Source organism: Lagenorhynchus albirostris, chromosome X (genome assembly GCF_949774975.1).
Source record: "Lagenorhynchus albirostris chromosome X, mLagAlb1.1, whole genome shotgun sequence".
Lineage (NCBI taxonomy): Eukaryota > Metazoa > Chordata > Mammalia > Artiodactyla > Delphinidae > Lagenorhynchus > Lagenorhynchus albirostris.
This window is the reverse complement of record NC_083116.1, coordinates 71,617,629-71,631,840: the sequence shown is the minus strand read 5'-3', so window position 1 is coordinate 71,631,840 and position 14,212 is coordinate 71,617,629. Positions and strand designations below refer to the sequence as shown.

Sequence of the window (14,212 nt, the reverse complement as noted above, 5' to 3'; positions counted from 1 at the left end):
TGAGGGATGTCCATTGGATTTAGCAACAAAGTGACCCTGGTGAAAACTATTTCAATGGAGTAGGGAGCAGGGGCAGAAGTCAGACTGGAGAGGAATGGAAGAGTGAACGGGAGATGAAGAAGTGTAGACGGCAAGTATAGACATGTCATTCAAAAACTGTGGTTAAGGGCTTCCCTGGTGGCACAGTGGTTAAGAATCTGTCTGCCAATGCAGGAGACATGGGTTCGAGCCCTGGTCTGGGAAGATCCCACATGCCACGGAGCAACTAAGCTTGTGCACCACAACAACTGAGCCTGCGCTTTAGAGCCTGTGAGCCACTACTACTGTGCCCATGTGCTATAGCTACTGAAGCCTGCGTGCCTAGAGCCTGTGCTCTGCAACAAGAGAAGTCACCGCAGTGAGAAGCCTGCGGCACCGCAACAAAGAGTAGCCCCCGCTCGCCGCAACGAGAGAAAGCCTGTGTGCAGCAAAGAAGACCCAACACAGCCAAAAATAAAAATAAATTAATAAATTAATTTTTAAAAAGGTGGTTAAGAAGGAAAAGACATAGGGCAGAAGCCCACTTTCAGATATCATCCAGTTTAAGACTCCCACACTATGTGTGGTGGCTTTAAGCACCCTGAAGAGGGGTAGGTTATGAAGGTCTTCTGACACTCAAATTTTCAGTGTAAGGGGTACAGCATAGTGTGGAATTGGAAGCAACAGCCAGCTCTAGGAATCAACGTCAGAAATTGCTCTTCCGGGCTCAGAGACAAACTTACGATCATTAGAACTGAGTGAAACACTCCAATGCTACGTATGTGGCTACCTAGTTTAAAGTGTGGGTTAATACTTGGGAAAGAGCCCTCCCCAAAATCTTGTGATAAGTATGAAATCATTGTGGAAGTTCTTGTGACTCATGTGATAACAGTCAGGGCTTCTTTATCAAGGTGTGTAACTCAGTTTTGTAGACAATGTTGTTCTCTAGGAGTAAGGCCAAACCTCAGTGCATGCTACAGCTCAACCCATCCCCAACACTGTGAAGTGAAATGTCAACAGTGAGAAAGAGCAGTTTATGTTTATTAAAGCACCAACACAGATTCAGCAATCAATAACCACTTGACATTCTGAAAAGCGCCCTCATGCTGGCAAATCCAATGCCACTGAACACCCATTGCCTAGGAGACAATGAAGTAGCTCAATCACCCTTGTCTTTTGTAGGAGGAAAAATCAACCAAAATGGAGGCCTCTTCAGAGAATCTGAAGCTCTTATTTTTTTATCTGAGGCAGAGGCTCCATAGATTATGGAATCCTGATTCAGGATGTGTCTGCTTCTGGGGCGAGCAGAGGGAGAAGGATCCTAGGGGCATCCAAATAGAAGAGGTTTTCACATGTGGAGGCCCAGAGCAGCAAAGCCATAGAGGAGAACCATAATCTTTAAACAGAAGGCAAGATGAGGATGGAAACAGAAGGGAGACAAAATCTTTGTCTGAGAGGCTTGGGAGCAGGATTGTCCTATTCAGGTGCAAGGAACAAATTAAGGGAAGTAGGCAAGTTAGAATGAAGGCTGTAAAGGATGAAGAGGTATGAGAGCTCCCTCTTTTATACAGTGCTCAGAGCCTGTTGCAGGGACTGATTTGGCAGTTTAAAGAAGATATATAGGAGTAGATCCTATTTTCTCCTTGTGACACACGCACGCGCACACACACGCACGCACACACACACACACACACCACTGTATTGGCTGGGGCTGGAGGTGAGTTGGCTCAAAGCATTATGGATGAGAGTTAAGGTTGGACTCAAGCTCTTAGGGGTACCCCTCTGACCCACAGTTCTCTCCCTGGAATCCAGGTTGGTGAGGCTATCCAGGAATCCCTGTAACACACTTGCTGACTCCCTATCCCTGGTAGGGTGGATGGATGTACGTGAACAGGAACAGGGGCAGCTTTAGGCAGAAGGCAATGGGGTTCATGATTTCAGGATCTGAATGGGCCTAGGAATCAGTCCTTTAATTGGCAGCAGAGTTGACTGGGGCAGGTGGAATTGGGGGAAAAGTGCCTGGGTTTCGTACCTAGGCAGCCTACCATCCCTCCTATGAGCAATGCTTGTCAACAAAAGCCTTGGCCTTCAGGGTGTCGTCAGCAGCCTGGCACTCCCTTAGGTATTGACATAAGAGCACTGGGTGGTTCAGAGAAATAAGAGGGGCAGTGGCTCTGATTGCTGAGGCAGAGGGATTCTGGATGAGGCATTCATGGTGTTATTGTTGACAAACTTGGGTGACAGAGGGAAGAGCAGAGAAGTCCAAAGATTAGACAGAAATGATGAGCCTCGGGACTTCTATTTAGGCCTGATTTACATGTTTTATTGGATTATCAGTTTGAGGGGGTGGGTGATGAACCAATACATTTCTACTTGGAAGTCCTGGAAAAGGATCCTATGAAAAAGAAATCCCCTTTATATACAGTATGATTTCAGTGATCAGTGTATATGTAAAGAAAGGAAACTAGTGGGAATTCCCTGGTGGTCCAGTGCTTAGGACTCTGCAGTTTTCACTGCTGAGAGCCCGAGTTCAATCCCTGGTCGAGGAACTAGGATCCCACAAGCTGTAGGGTGCGACCAAAAAAAAAAAAAAGAAAAGAAAAAGAAAGGAAACTGGAAAGAAAGTACTAAACTATTAGCAGCTTAATGGGCAGGGAGTCAGCTCATCAGATTGGACAATTAGCAAACTTGGACAATTAGCAGAACAAGCTAAATTCTTCTGTGTCCTTTTTGCGTCACCCTTCAAACTTGACTCTTGGCCTCATTTTTCTGGCTATAACCTGGACTCCTCTCTGATTCCTCACTGCTATCATGCTACGTCTAGACCCCTTGGGATTGGATGCAACCTAGGAATTTTCTTCCCCTGCACCGCTCCCTGGGTCCTACAGCACACTGTATCCCAAAGCAGAAAGATCAGGAAATGGACATCAAGCTGTAGCATTAAGATGGGAGCCCAAAAGTTCCAATTTCCCATTACCCTTGTTTCACTTGGCTACCTGAAATGATGTGGAATTTTCTGGAATCTTTTGCAAGCGTACCCTCTTTTGGTGCAGTGATCAGATGCCAGTGAAATACAGTACCATTCCTCAAACCCCAGGAATTCGGGTCTTGATAAAATACAAAAATGGAGGCAAAGTGAATTTCAAACTGCAGGGAGTGGATATAGTGCTGCTTAATGCTCTTACTCCCAAGAAATCAATAAGCTTTACTGTTGGTAGAATGAGTGCACTATCCTGACCATGTGGGGCTGGTTTCAGGATATTTTACACTCTTAGGTTTTTTGAGGGGATGGCTGAAGCAACTTTGCTTTGTTCCCTGCTCCAAACTGTCCTGAGAGCAAAAGGTATATGCTTAATGTCAAGTGAATTGGTACACTGTGTCCAGTTGTTCAGAAACTCTCTTGAAAAAATATTGATAACTCCTCCCTTTTTTTTTTTTTTTCGGTACGCGGGCCTCTCACTGTTGTGGCCTCTCCCGTTGTGGAGCACAGGCTCCGGACGCGCAGGCTCAGCGGCCATGGCTCACGGGCCCAGCCGCTCCGCGGCATGTGGGATCTTCCCAGACCGGGGCACGAACCCGTGTCCCCTGCATTAGCAGGCGGACTCTAACCACTGCGCCACCAGGGAAGCCCAATAACTCCCCCTTCTTGACCTCTTCTAAGAATATGAATTCCTGAGACACAAACTCATTCATATAATATGTGTCCTTTAAAAAGGATTTGTGACAACGAAAACCAATTATGAATACAGGAAAACTTCCATTTTTCCCTAGCAGCCCTTATGGAAACAGTTTGCATAACCTTCCACAGCCTGAGCTGGGGTGGGGACTTTTGAAATGTTCTGCAGATTTTCAGGGTTAGCCATTTCCTTAATCTTATGGACCCATTTGGGAAGATCTTTTTGGCCTGTGTGTCTTAAGCAACATTTATATGGGAAGCTGTCCCCTTTGATTGCTGAGCCATACAGCAATGCTGTCTCATTGATCAAAGCCATACAAAATGCCACATTTTGTTCAGTAATGAGGCCCAGGGACGGACTGGATGATGGACTCCACATGCAATTCAGTACTGCTGCAGGCCATCCCGGGAAGCCTCAAGATCGCTGTGCTGAGGCAGCCGGCACTGCTCTGGGGTATGATGAGCAGAGCTCCCACCGGCCTGCTGATTCTGTTGATGAGTTCAGAACCTCTGAACTATGACCATGTTGCTGGTGAAATGTGCTCTGAAATAAAGTGATCAGTTTTTTCCAGCAACTGTCCTGGTCCTGGGTGGAACAGAATGGGGAAAGCCCTTGTTTGGGCTAATGTCTGAGCCACGCCGGAGACAGCAGGCTTATGTTTAGGGCCTCTTATCTTGTATGTTTCCAGATCTAATGAAGATCTCCCTGAGTGAATCTGAGGAAATAAGCAGTCTGATGTAAAAAAAATTTTAATATTCCCCCAAAACGTCCACTGCAAGAAGAAGGTCTACTTAGGATTCAAGGCAGACGCTGATTTTAGCTGCTTACCAGAAGCAAATGGATTTGCACTGCTCCCTGCAGTACAGTTTTCCTCCTCTCCTCTCCGTTTTCCTCCCCTCTTTCCCTCTCCCTTGCTCTCCCTTCTCTCCCCTCGCCTTTCCTCTCTCTCTTGCAGCACCCCATCCAGAAGATGTATTCAAGCAGCAATAAACAGGCAGAGGATAAGTGGCTTCTAACAATAGTATTTTTTATACAGCTACAAACTACTCTAAAAGACTTCCTGTAGCCTAGAACTGCAAGCACCCTAGAGAGACCATGTCCGAACTCTAAGAAACAATGAATACACACTGATGTTGACCTGTATTTTCCCTTCCTAGGAGCTCTGTTATAGGAGCTTTCTCTTCTGGTCAAACAGGTCTGCCCACCATTCCCTAAACATCTCACAGCTTCCTGTCACCTGGAATGCCTGGCGTCTCTACCTCTTTTATGACCCATGTCCCACTCTGCCTCTTCCAATAAAACCTACCTTAATACTCCTATATCTGAATGCCTTCTGGCCCCTCATATCTACGTATGTCATTTAGGACATACTCCCTTGTTGTAGGTACTCGGGTATACCTCTCATCTCTCCTGCTAGCTTAGACCCTTCTAGAGTCAAGGACCAGTTCTCACTCAGATACTCCATGGGACCTATAGAGCTCATCAGCTGTGATGTCATGGTTAAACTAACAAGCTCTGGTGCCAGACTCCCTGGGTTCAAATCTTGCTTTGTCACTTGCTAGCTGGGTGACCTCAGTTATGTCACTTATCCTCTGTGTGCCTTAATTCCCCTGTAACATGGGAATATTAATAGCATATACCGCAGAGGGCTATTTTTTTTAATAAATTTATTTTTTATTTTATTTACTTTTAGCTGCGTTGGGTCTTTGCTACTGTGCGCGGGCTTTCTCTAGTTGCAGCAAGGGGGTGCTCTTCGTTGCGGTCTGCGGGCTTCTCATTGTGGTGGCTTCTCTTGATGCGGAGCACGGGCTCTAGGCCCGCGTGCTTCAGTAGTTGTGGCACACGGGCTTAGTTGCTCCGCGGCATGTGGGATCTTCCCAGACCAGGGCTTGGACCCGTGTCTCCTGCATTGGCAGGCGGATTCTTAACCGCTGCGCCACCAGGGAAGCCCACAGAGGGTTATTTTGAGAATCAAAGTGATACTTGCAAAGAACTTTGAACGTTGCCTTTCACCCATTAAGTACTCAAGAAAAGCTAGTCCTCTTTATCTACTCCAACCTGTACTCTCAGCAGGAACTGCCAAGCGCCAAAGAATGGCATTCAGCCTGTCCCCCATGGTGTCTAGCTCAGTTTTGCCTTATACCAAGTTTACCAGACACTCACTGAAGGAATTCCCTACCTGACTTTAAATATTCTTCCTGCTCTGAGCCCCTTAGCTGACTGATGGTATTGTCCACAGCCACCCAACACAGTCTTGTCTCCTTTCTGTCTCCCAGACATGCCCCACTCATTCCTACCTTTGTGCCTTTACTCACAGTGTTCTTCCTCCCCGGAATGCTAACCCTACCCTTTACCTTTCCAACTCCCACCCATACTTTACTCTTATTATGTATGTATACACACACACACACACACACACACACACACACACACACACACAATTTATTTATTTATTTATTTATTTTTGGCTGCTTTGGGTCTTTGTTGCTGCCCATGGGCTTTCTTTAGTTGCGGCGAGTGGGGGCTACTCTTCGTTGGGGTGCGAGGGCTTCTCATTGTGATGGCTTCTCTTGTTGCAGAGCACAGGCTCTAGGCACGTGGGCTTCAGTAGTTGTGGCACGTAGGCTCAGTAGTTGTGGCACACGGGTTTAGTTGCTCTGCGGCATGTGGGATCTTTCCGGACCAGGGTTCGAACCCATGTCCCCTTCATTGGCAGGCAGATTCCCAACCACTGCGCCACCAGGGAAATCCCTCATGGCAACTTTTGAGTCTTGGTCTTGTCTCCTCCGGAAGTTGATAAATTCCTTAAGAACAGTTAGGATGTTTTCCCCTCTCCTGCCATCTGCCCCTGGCATGTAACCAGTACTGGGTACCCAACAGGTGTCCAGTGAAGACTTATCAATTGATGTACCCATATGCCCGGGTATGGCCAAGGGAAGCCAGAGCTCTGGCTCTCTTTCTGGCAGTGAGCTTGGGCTGGGGTGAAGAGAAGGCAGATGACCAGTTTCTGCTGACTTCACTTATTTCTTCACTGCCCCTCAGGTCACAGAATTAGCAGGATCTTCAGGTAAACCTTCCTTCAAACTGGACTGATCCCTCAGTTAATGGTTGACATTCTCTGTTTACCTTAATGATTGCCAAGATCTGTTGCTGCACACGATACATTTTGTGGTTCAACTGCCTTGGCCCCGAGGGTAGAAGGCAATTCTGAAGAGGTTTTGGGGTTCTGGGATGGGATTGGAAATACTTTGGTCCATCCCTAGCCACTCAGGGCATGGGCAATAAACAGAGGGCCACAGAGCACTCTGGTACTGCCATGTGGGGGAAACACTGCTGTCTCTCACCTCAGCCTCAAGGGGCCAGTAAGCATTGCCCATGGCTTTTTTTTTTCCTCCCCATAGTCATATCATTTTAAAGACTGGGAGCTGGAAGGGATGGAAGGGATGGCACACATTGGATCTACCTATGGCCAGGGGTGGGGGAAGGCTGAGGGCTGTTAATGAGCCCAGATCCAGTTCAGCCCCCCAGACTGGGCTAAATATGCATACATGGGCGACGATGATGCCTCTCTTCCTCTGGGACGGGGCAGTAACTTCAGGCTACGTGATTTGTGTCTCCAAAGCCACTGGGAGCTCAGGGGATCAATCTTATTTAATGATTGTGTGTGGGAGGAAGTAGGGCTGGTTAATGTTTGTCTGGTTCCTCTTGGGCTGTGGGCCATATCTGGCTCCAGCCCTGGACTCTTTGTCCCTCCCCTGGACTGGGCTGACAGTACCTAGTGACATAGTGCAGACACGCCTGCAGACATTCCCTGGGAAAGGGCAGCAGCAGCCAGGTGAGGAAGCTGGGGGCTGAGGGAGGTGGGCCCCGGGGGCTGGTGTGGCCCAGGAGGGCAGAAGCGGGGGCTGGGGAGAGGCCCGGGTTTTGCCTTCTCTTGGGCTCAGCATTCAGCCACTTAGATCCCTCCTCTGCTTCCCTCTGAGCTGGGCTGAGGCCCCTCCCGCCAGGCTTGCTTAGTTTCTCTCTGTAACCCCCAACTCATCCTCTTTCCAGGCTCCGTGTTGCTTCTGCTCTCACTCTTTTTTTCCCAGACAAGAATCCCCCTCATCTCCACAGGGTCAAATCCCCAGAAAGACTTGAGGGGCCCCCACCAAGCTCAGGGTGGCCAAGTTTATCTCTTTAAGACATTTCCTGCCACACAGGGTTAGGGTTCGGTGGGGCCTCTGGGCACTGCCAGGTGCTGTCTTCCTTCCCTGATTAGAAGGTAAACCAGGCATGCAACCAACATGGGGGCTGTCAGCGGATGAATACAGTGCACTCAGCAGGCCCAGAGGACCAGCCAATGGGGCCAAGATTTGGGAGCATGTGTTTCCATCTTCTTGAGGGAGACAGGGAGACTCAAGCTGAGCTTGGAGTAACTGATGACTGGGAGATCTAAAAGACGGGTGGCTCCCCCCCCAGCTGTTTAAAAGTTGTTCCAGCTGTTGGGAATAGTACTTCAGAATGCATGGACTTTTAGAAAATGAGATGGGGAGAGGAGAATAGAGACAAGAGGGGTTTGAATGGAGAGAAGTATATATGAGGATGCAGCAGAGCAATGGGGAAGGGACCCAGGCTTTGGTGAGGGGCCAACATGAATCCTAATCTGAGCTCCAGGACTGGCTTACCAGCTGTGTGATAAGTTACTCAGCTTCTTTGAGCCTCCATCTCCTCCTCTGTGAATTGCAGACAATAACCCACAGCTCACAGGGTTGTAGTGAGGATAAGAGTTAAGGAACAGACCACTTCTAGCACACAGTAGGTATTTCATAAACGGTGGCTGCTATAATAAGCCCAAGTAGAGAGCAACAGGAAGTCAGATAGCTGATGGAGCCGTAAGAGGGCATAGTCTGATTGAGCCGTAAGAGGGCATAGTCCAAACAGTGACGAAGGGAGCTGATATTAGCAGGAGTTCTGTGGAAAGACCATGGCAGAGTGAGAGAAGAAGAAAACTGGAATGAGCTAGATTGGCCCTGACCCAAGCCCGGCCACAGAATACGTATGGCAGCGTAGAGGGAACAGTGCAGCGACTGAGGTGCTGTGGAACCACAGGGGGTAGGCAGGGAAGAGAAGCAGGTGAAGAGGCAGAGGGCTGGAGGAGTTTGGTCTTAGCCACGCCAAACTGATGAAGGCAGCCCAGAATTCAGAAGAAAATCTCAAAGAAAGGTCCCTGTCCTTTCCTGGCCAGAGGCTGCCTGTGAAACAGGGGAGGGAGTGTGGAGTCTGAAGCTGAGTGTAACCTCAGCCAGCCCAGCCGGGCCTCTCTTCCCCAAACCAGAAAGACACAAGGAGTTGGAAGGAGGTACAGGGAAGAGGTGGGAGCAGAAAGAGAGAGACAGACTTGATGAAAGTGTGCGTGTGTGCACGCACACCCACGCATGCTGGCACATGTGGAAAGGAGTATACGTTTTTGAGTTATGGGCCTGGTCTCAGAATGCATTGTCCTTTAAGGAAGAGAGGCTGCCAGTGTACAAAGGCTTTAGGGTCAGAGGAGAACAAATTTGAAATTTGACTCTACCATTTAGCAGCAGTGCAGTTGTCATTGAGGTAAGTTATTTAACCTCCCTGAGCCTCGACTGCCTTGTCTGAGAAGTGGGTATAATATTAGTTGGAGGCACTAAGGACGATCTCCTGATTTGGAACTGTGCTCGAGTGCTTGGGCAAACCTGAATATGAGGACAAGGCCAGAGCCTGACATGGTCAGAGAAGTCTTGCCCAATTAAACATGAGAGCAAAACACTCCTGGAGCAACACAGAGCATATCAATACCTGGACTTTAACCCAAAGTCACAAAAACAGTTTGGATTTCAAAATCAGGTAAGTCCCCTGGATGTTTTTGAAATGAAACCCTTGAGGTATTGATGTTGACATAGGGATCAGCTCTCCTTCCAAAGGGAGAGCAAAAATTGAGATCCCAGCGCCTGCACAAGGGTCCTTAGGGGCCCCAAAGGGAGCTCCTGGATATGTCCCAGAGGGCTCAAGAAGATGGGAGGCGGAGAGCTACAAGAACCTAGAAACTCAGGGGTGGCCAGGCTGTCTGTGGGGCACCGCTGAGGGACAGAGAGAAGAGAACACATAAAGTTTGCTTTGGGGCTTGAGGAAGCAGCTGGAGAAAGGTAAGGAAGGGGAAACAGAACAAATCAGGAGGCCCCCGAAAGCCCTGGGAAGGGAGGAGAGGAAAACAGCTGTCAGTTATAGGAAAGGGGAGAAGGGCTAGAGGAGAATAAAAGCCAGACCAGTCTTCGATCTCTCTGTTTCTGAAACACACTCATAGAAAGAAAAATGATTTACTGAGGCAGTAAAACCTTATGGGAAAGGGTATGGGCTCTGGAGTCAGCTTGACCTGGCTCAAATCCCAGCTCTGGCACGTACTCACTGCATGACCCTTGTGACACTGGGGTAAGTCCCTTCGCCTTCCTTTGCCTCAGTTTCCTCGTCTGTGACATGAGGATTACAAATAACACCTCCGTCACGGGGTTGTTCTGAGATTCACATGAGATCGTGTGCGTGCAAGGGCCTGGCACATAACAGGGGTTCAGGAAATGGTTATTCTTAATAATGCTCCTCGACCACCTGTTTTTGACTCTAACATGTCTCACTGGATGAAGCGTTTCTTCCCGGGGTACCTCCTGTAGCAGCTCTGCCTTCAGAATCCCAGGCTTGGGAGAAAGGGCACCTGCGTCCCTGCTTTTCCCATACTGGTTTAGGCCCACAGCATAAACTGGCTGAGGTTTTTTTGTTAAGCTAAATGAAGGAACCTTGTTCAGGGACGTAATCTATCTCCCATGGGCCGTCCCTTCGTCCCCTAGTTCCTGTCATTCCGTTCCGTTCCCCACAGCTTTTCCAGTTGCTAATACCCTACCCTTTCCCCTACAACAACCACTGCCCCTGCATCCAGGCCTGTGTGTTCTCACAGCCAGTTCCCGGCTTCCAGCATGATCTCCTTGCAACTTAATGGCAGAAGTGGTGGGAGGTAGAAGGAGGCCTTCTTTGCCTGCCTAAGGGACAGAGGGGAATTTCTTCCCTAGAGCAACCGGCAAACTCAGGAAACCAGGAGTTACCATGTATGCTTGACTTGGGGGCAGGGCAGCAATGGAACAGTCTGTTCTGTCTCAGAGAGACACTATAGGTCAACAACAGCATTGGGAAGGAAAAAAGAGGGATATTGGGTTTGGCAGATCACTTAGTTCCTCCGAAGCCACATTGTATTCTCTTCCTGATAAGGTTTTTACTTCCCTTGATCACCAACTATGATATTGGAGCTGGGCTAAGAACTTTTGCAGGTTGCTTCTTTGAACCTCACCATAACCCTGGGTATTAGCCCCATTTATAGATGAACACGGCAGACTCAGAGGTTCGGTAACTCAGCCCAAAGTCGTAGCCAGTGAAGAACCAGGATTCACACCCAAAGCTAGGTGACTCTTACCTATTCCGTCTTCTAACTTTCTGTTTGCTTGCTTAACGTTTGCTTTCTCCTCCTGGCTTGTCCTCACCTGGCCACCCTCGATATGGGCTCAAGGAGGGATGGTCAGGGTTTGCTCCATGACACTGGAGTTGGACTGTACGCACCGGTCAGCAGCTTCCTTGTTTCTTGTGCTTTTATGGCTAGCATTAGCCTTTGCTTTTGTTGCTGCTGCTGCTATTGTTGTCATTAACGGCTAGGCTTCGCTTTTGTGGACACCATCAGAAAAAGCACAAGGATTATACCGTGGAAAGAGCCTAGACTTCTGCTGCGGATACCTTTGTGTTTCATCTTACTCAAACACTTCAGCTGTGTGATCTTGAGTGAGTTACTTAACTTATCTGAGCTTCAGCTTCCTCAGCTGGAAAGACTGGGGTAACAGTCCTTAGACGCTTGCTAAATGGGTCAAAAGAAAGAATGTATGGGAAAACGCTTAGCACAGTTCCTGGCTTGATAAATGTGAGCTCCCTTTCCTAAGCTCAAGCTCACCCGTTCCCTGGAGCGGATCTAAGCCTAGGAAAAATCCTGCTGAATCTAAGTTTCTAGTAGAGTCACCGGAGAGGGCCTCAGCCCAGAGCCTCCTGGTTCCCCCGGGTCCCCTCTTACATGCACCTGTCTTTGTTCCATCTTCCCCCCGCCCGCCCCGCTGTGGCCATTCTTCTGGTGGGGCTATGGGGCGGGTGCGGCGATGGACCGGGCGGGCACAGAACAGGTGGGTGCAGGCTGGGTGTCCGGCGCTGGGACACAAGTGCTCTGTGTGTAGGGTGGGCGGAAGTCAGGGCGTTTGATCTGAATTCTAAAGGGCGTTGTTCAGAGCCCCACAAAGGTCCCATTGTGCAGACACTGGGTATAAAGCAGCATATGACTCCCCAGCACCGGGCGGCGATGAATTGGGACGCAGGCGCGGACCCAGGGACCACTCCCCCTGCACAGACATGAGACCATAGGGGACCTGTCTGGGTGGCCTCAGGGATAGGCGCTCCCCAAGGTAATGAGGCTTTGTTGGGTTTGCCCCAGGTCCAGACTTAAGGAGCTGGGGGAGGGGGAGCTAAAGAGGATGGGCCGACAGCAGAACAAGATGGGCCTGGCAACAAAGGGCAGGAGAGGAAAGAATGTTGGATGAAGGCGAAGAAGGGAGATGGGGCTCAGGGAGGTCAAGTCATCAAGTGAATGAGGGAGGAGAAGGAGGAGGAAGAGAAAGAGAAGGAGAGGCTAGCACGGGAGAGGGGGTGGTGAGGAAAGCTATGACTCTCCTTCTTCCTTTTTTGTCACTGGCTCTTGGAAGGGGTAAGGGAGTGTCAGGCAGTGTCATGGTGCCTGGCTTTCGGCCCCAGCTTCCTGACAGCTTGCTCTGTGGCTCATGTTTTGCAGGTGTGAATGAGGCAGGATGAATTGGACGGGTTTGTACACCTTGCTCAGTGGTGTGAACCGGCATTCTACTGCCATTGGCCGAGTGTGGCTCTCGGTCATCTTTATCTTCAGAATCATGGTGCTGGTGGTGGCTGCCGAGAGCGTGTGGGGTGACGAGAAGTCTTCCTTCATCTGTAACACCCTCCAGCCTGGCTGCAACAGCGTCTGCTACGACCACTTTTTCCCCATTTCCCATGTGCGTCTGTGGTCTCTGCAGCTCATCTTGGTTTCCACCCCAGCTCTCCTCGTGGCCATGCACGTGGCTCACCAGCAGCACATAGAAAAGAAAATGCTGCGACTTGAGGGCCACGGGGACCCCCTACACCTGGAGGAGGTGAAGAGGCACAAGGTCCACATCTCAGGGACACTGTGGTGGACCTATGTCATCAGCGTGGTCTTCCGGCTGCTGTTCGAGGCCGCCTTCATGTACGTCTTTTATCTGCTCTACCCTGGCTATGCCATGGTGCGGCTGGTCAAATGTGAGGCCTACCCCTGCCCCAACACAGTGGACTGCTTCGTGTCCCGCCCCACGGAGAAAACCGTCTTCACCGTCTTCATGCTGGCCGCCTCCGGCATCTGTATCATCCTCAACGTGGCTGAGGTGGTGTACCTCATCTTCCGGGCCTGCGCCCGCCGAGCCCAGCGCCACTCCAATCCACCCTCCCGCAAGGGCTCCGGGGGCTTCGGCCACCGCCTCTCACCTGAGTACAAGCAGAACGAGATCAACAAGCTGCTCAGCGAGCAGGACGGCTCCCTGAAAGACATACTGCGCCGCAGCCCCGGCACCGGGGCCGGGCTGGCCGAGAAGAGCGACCGCTGCTCAGCCTGCTGATGCCACAGACCAGGCAACCTCCCATCCCGTCCCCCACCCTGCACCGGCCTGCCCCTCCTTCTCCCCTGCCGGTGCACAGGCCTCGGACTGCTAGGGATTGCTCCATCAAAACCTTCCTTCCCTCCCAACTTCCCTTCCTCCCAGGGCCTTCTGCCTCAGGGGCTGAAGGGGTGGGGAGCTGGAGGCCACCCACGCCAACACTCAAGGCTACTGGGCGTGTGGGCCGCGCTCGTTGCCCGCACCCCTTCCACTTCACTCTCTCTCTCCCTGGGACCACTGGGGACCAGAGGTAGGATGCTCTGACAACATCTCCAATTATGAAACTAATCTTAACCCCGTGCTGTCAGATACCCTATTTCTGGAGTCACATCAGTAGGGAGGGATGTGGGCAAGTGGAGTGGAGGGAGGGTGCTGTGGACGTGTGGGTGGAGAAGGGAGGGTAGCAAACACAAGAAAAGGAGGAAGAGTGCTTGCCGGGCCCGAGGAAAAGGAGGACATGTCTGGGGTGGAGGAGGTAGGGGGGGAGAAGCAGGCAGATAAGCTGGAGTGGGGGTTGGTCAGGGCTGCCTTTGCCTCTAGTCCCTAAGGCCTCTCTCTGCCTGAAATGTTACACATTAAACAGGATTTTACAGTAAACGAAGAGGTGGCTTGTGTGTTTGTGAAGTTCTTTCTCCTGCAACCTCTGACCTCCCCCTGGATGAGCTGACCTTGGCTTTTTGCTGATCAAGAAAGGAATGGGCAAAAGAGTTAGTGACTTGAGTAGCTGAGACTGCC

General features: G+C 50.2%; 1 protein-coding gene across 2 annotated transcripts in view; it reads left to right on the top strand.

Moving 5' to 3' along the window:
* Positions 1 to 13,827, top strand: part of GJB1 (gap junction protein beta 1) — a 44,929-nt gene extending 31,102 nt beyond the window's left edge. Inside the window, exons 1-2 of one of the 2 annotated variants that reach the window (XM_060137814.1) lie at positions 12,081 to 12,184; positions 12,568 to 13,827. In XM_060137814.1, coding sequence (XP_059993797.1) covers positions 12,584 to 13,438 — 855 coding nt within the window. In that variant the 5' untranslated portion in view covers positions 12,081 to 12,184; positions 12,568 to 12,583 and the 3' untranslated portion in view covers positions 13,439 to 13,827. Of the gene's footprint in view, positions 1 to 12,080; positions 12,185 to 12,567 lie in introns of those variants that run through there. The other variant, XM_060137813.1, reaches the window with a different exon arrangement.
* The last annotated feature ends 385 nt before the right edge of the window (positions 13,828 to 14,212 follow it).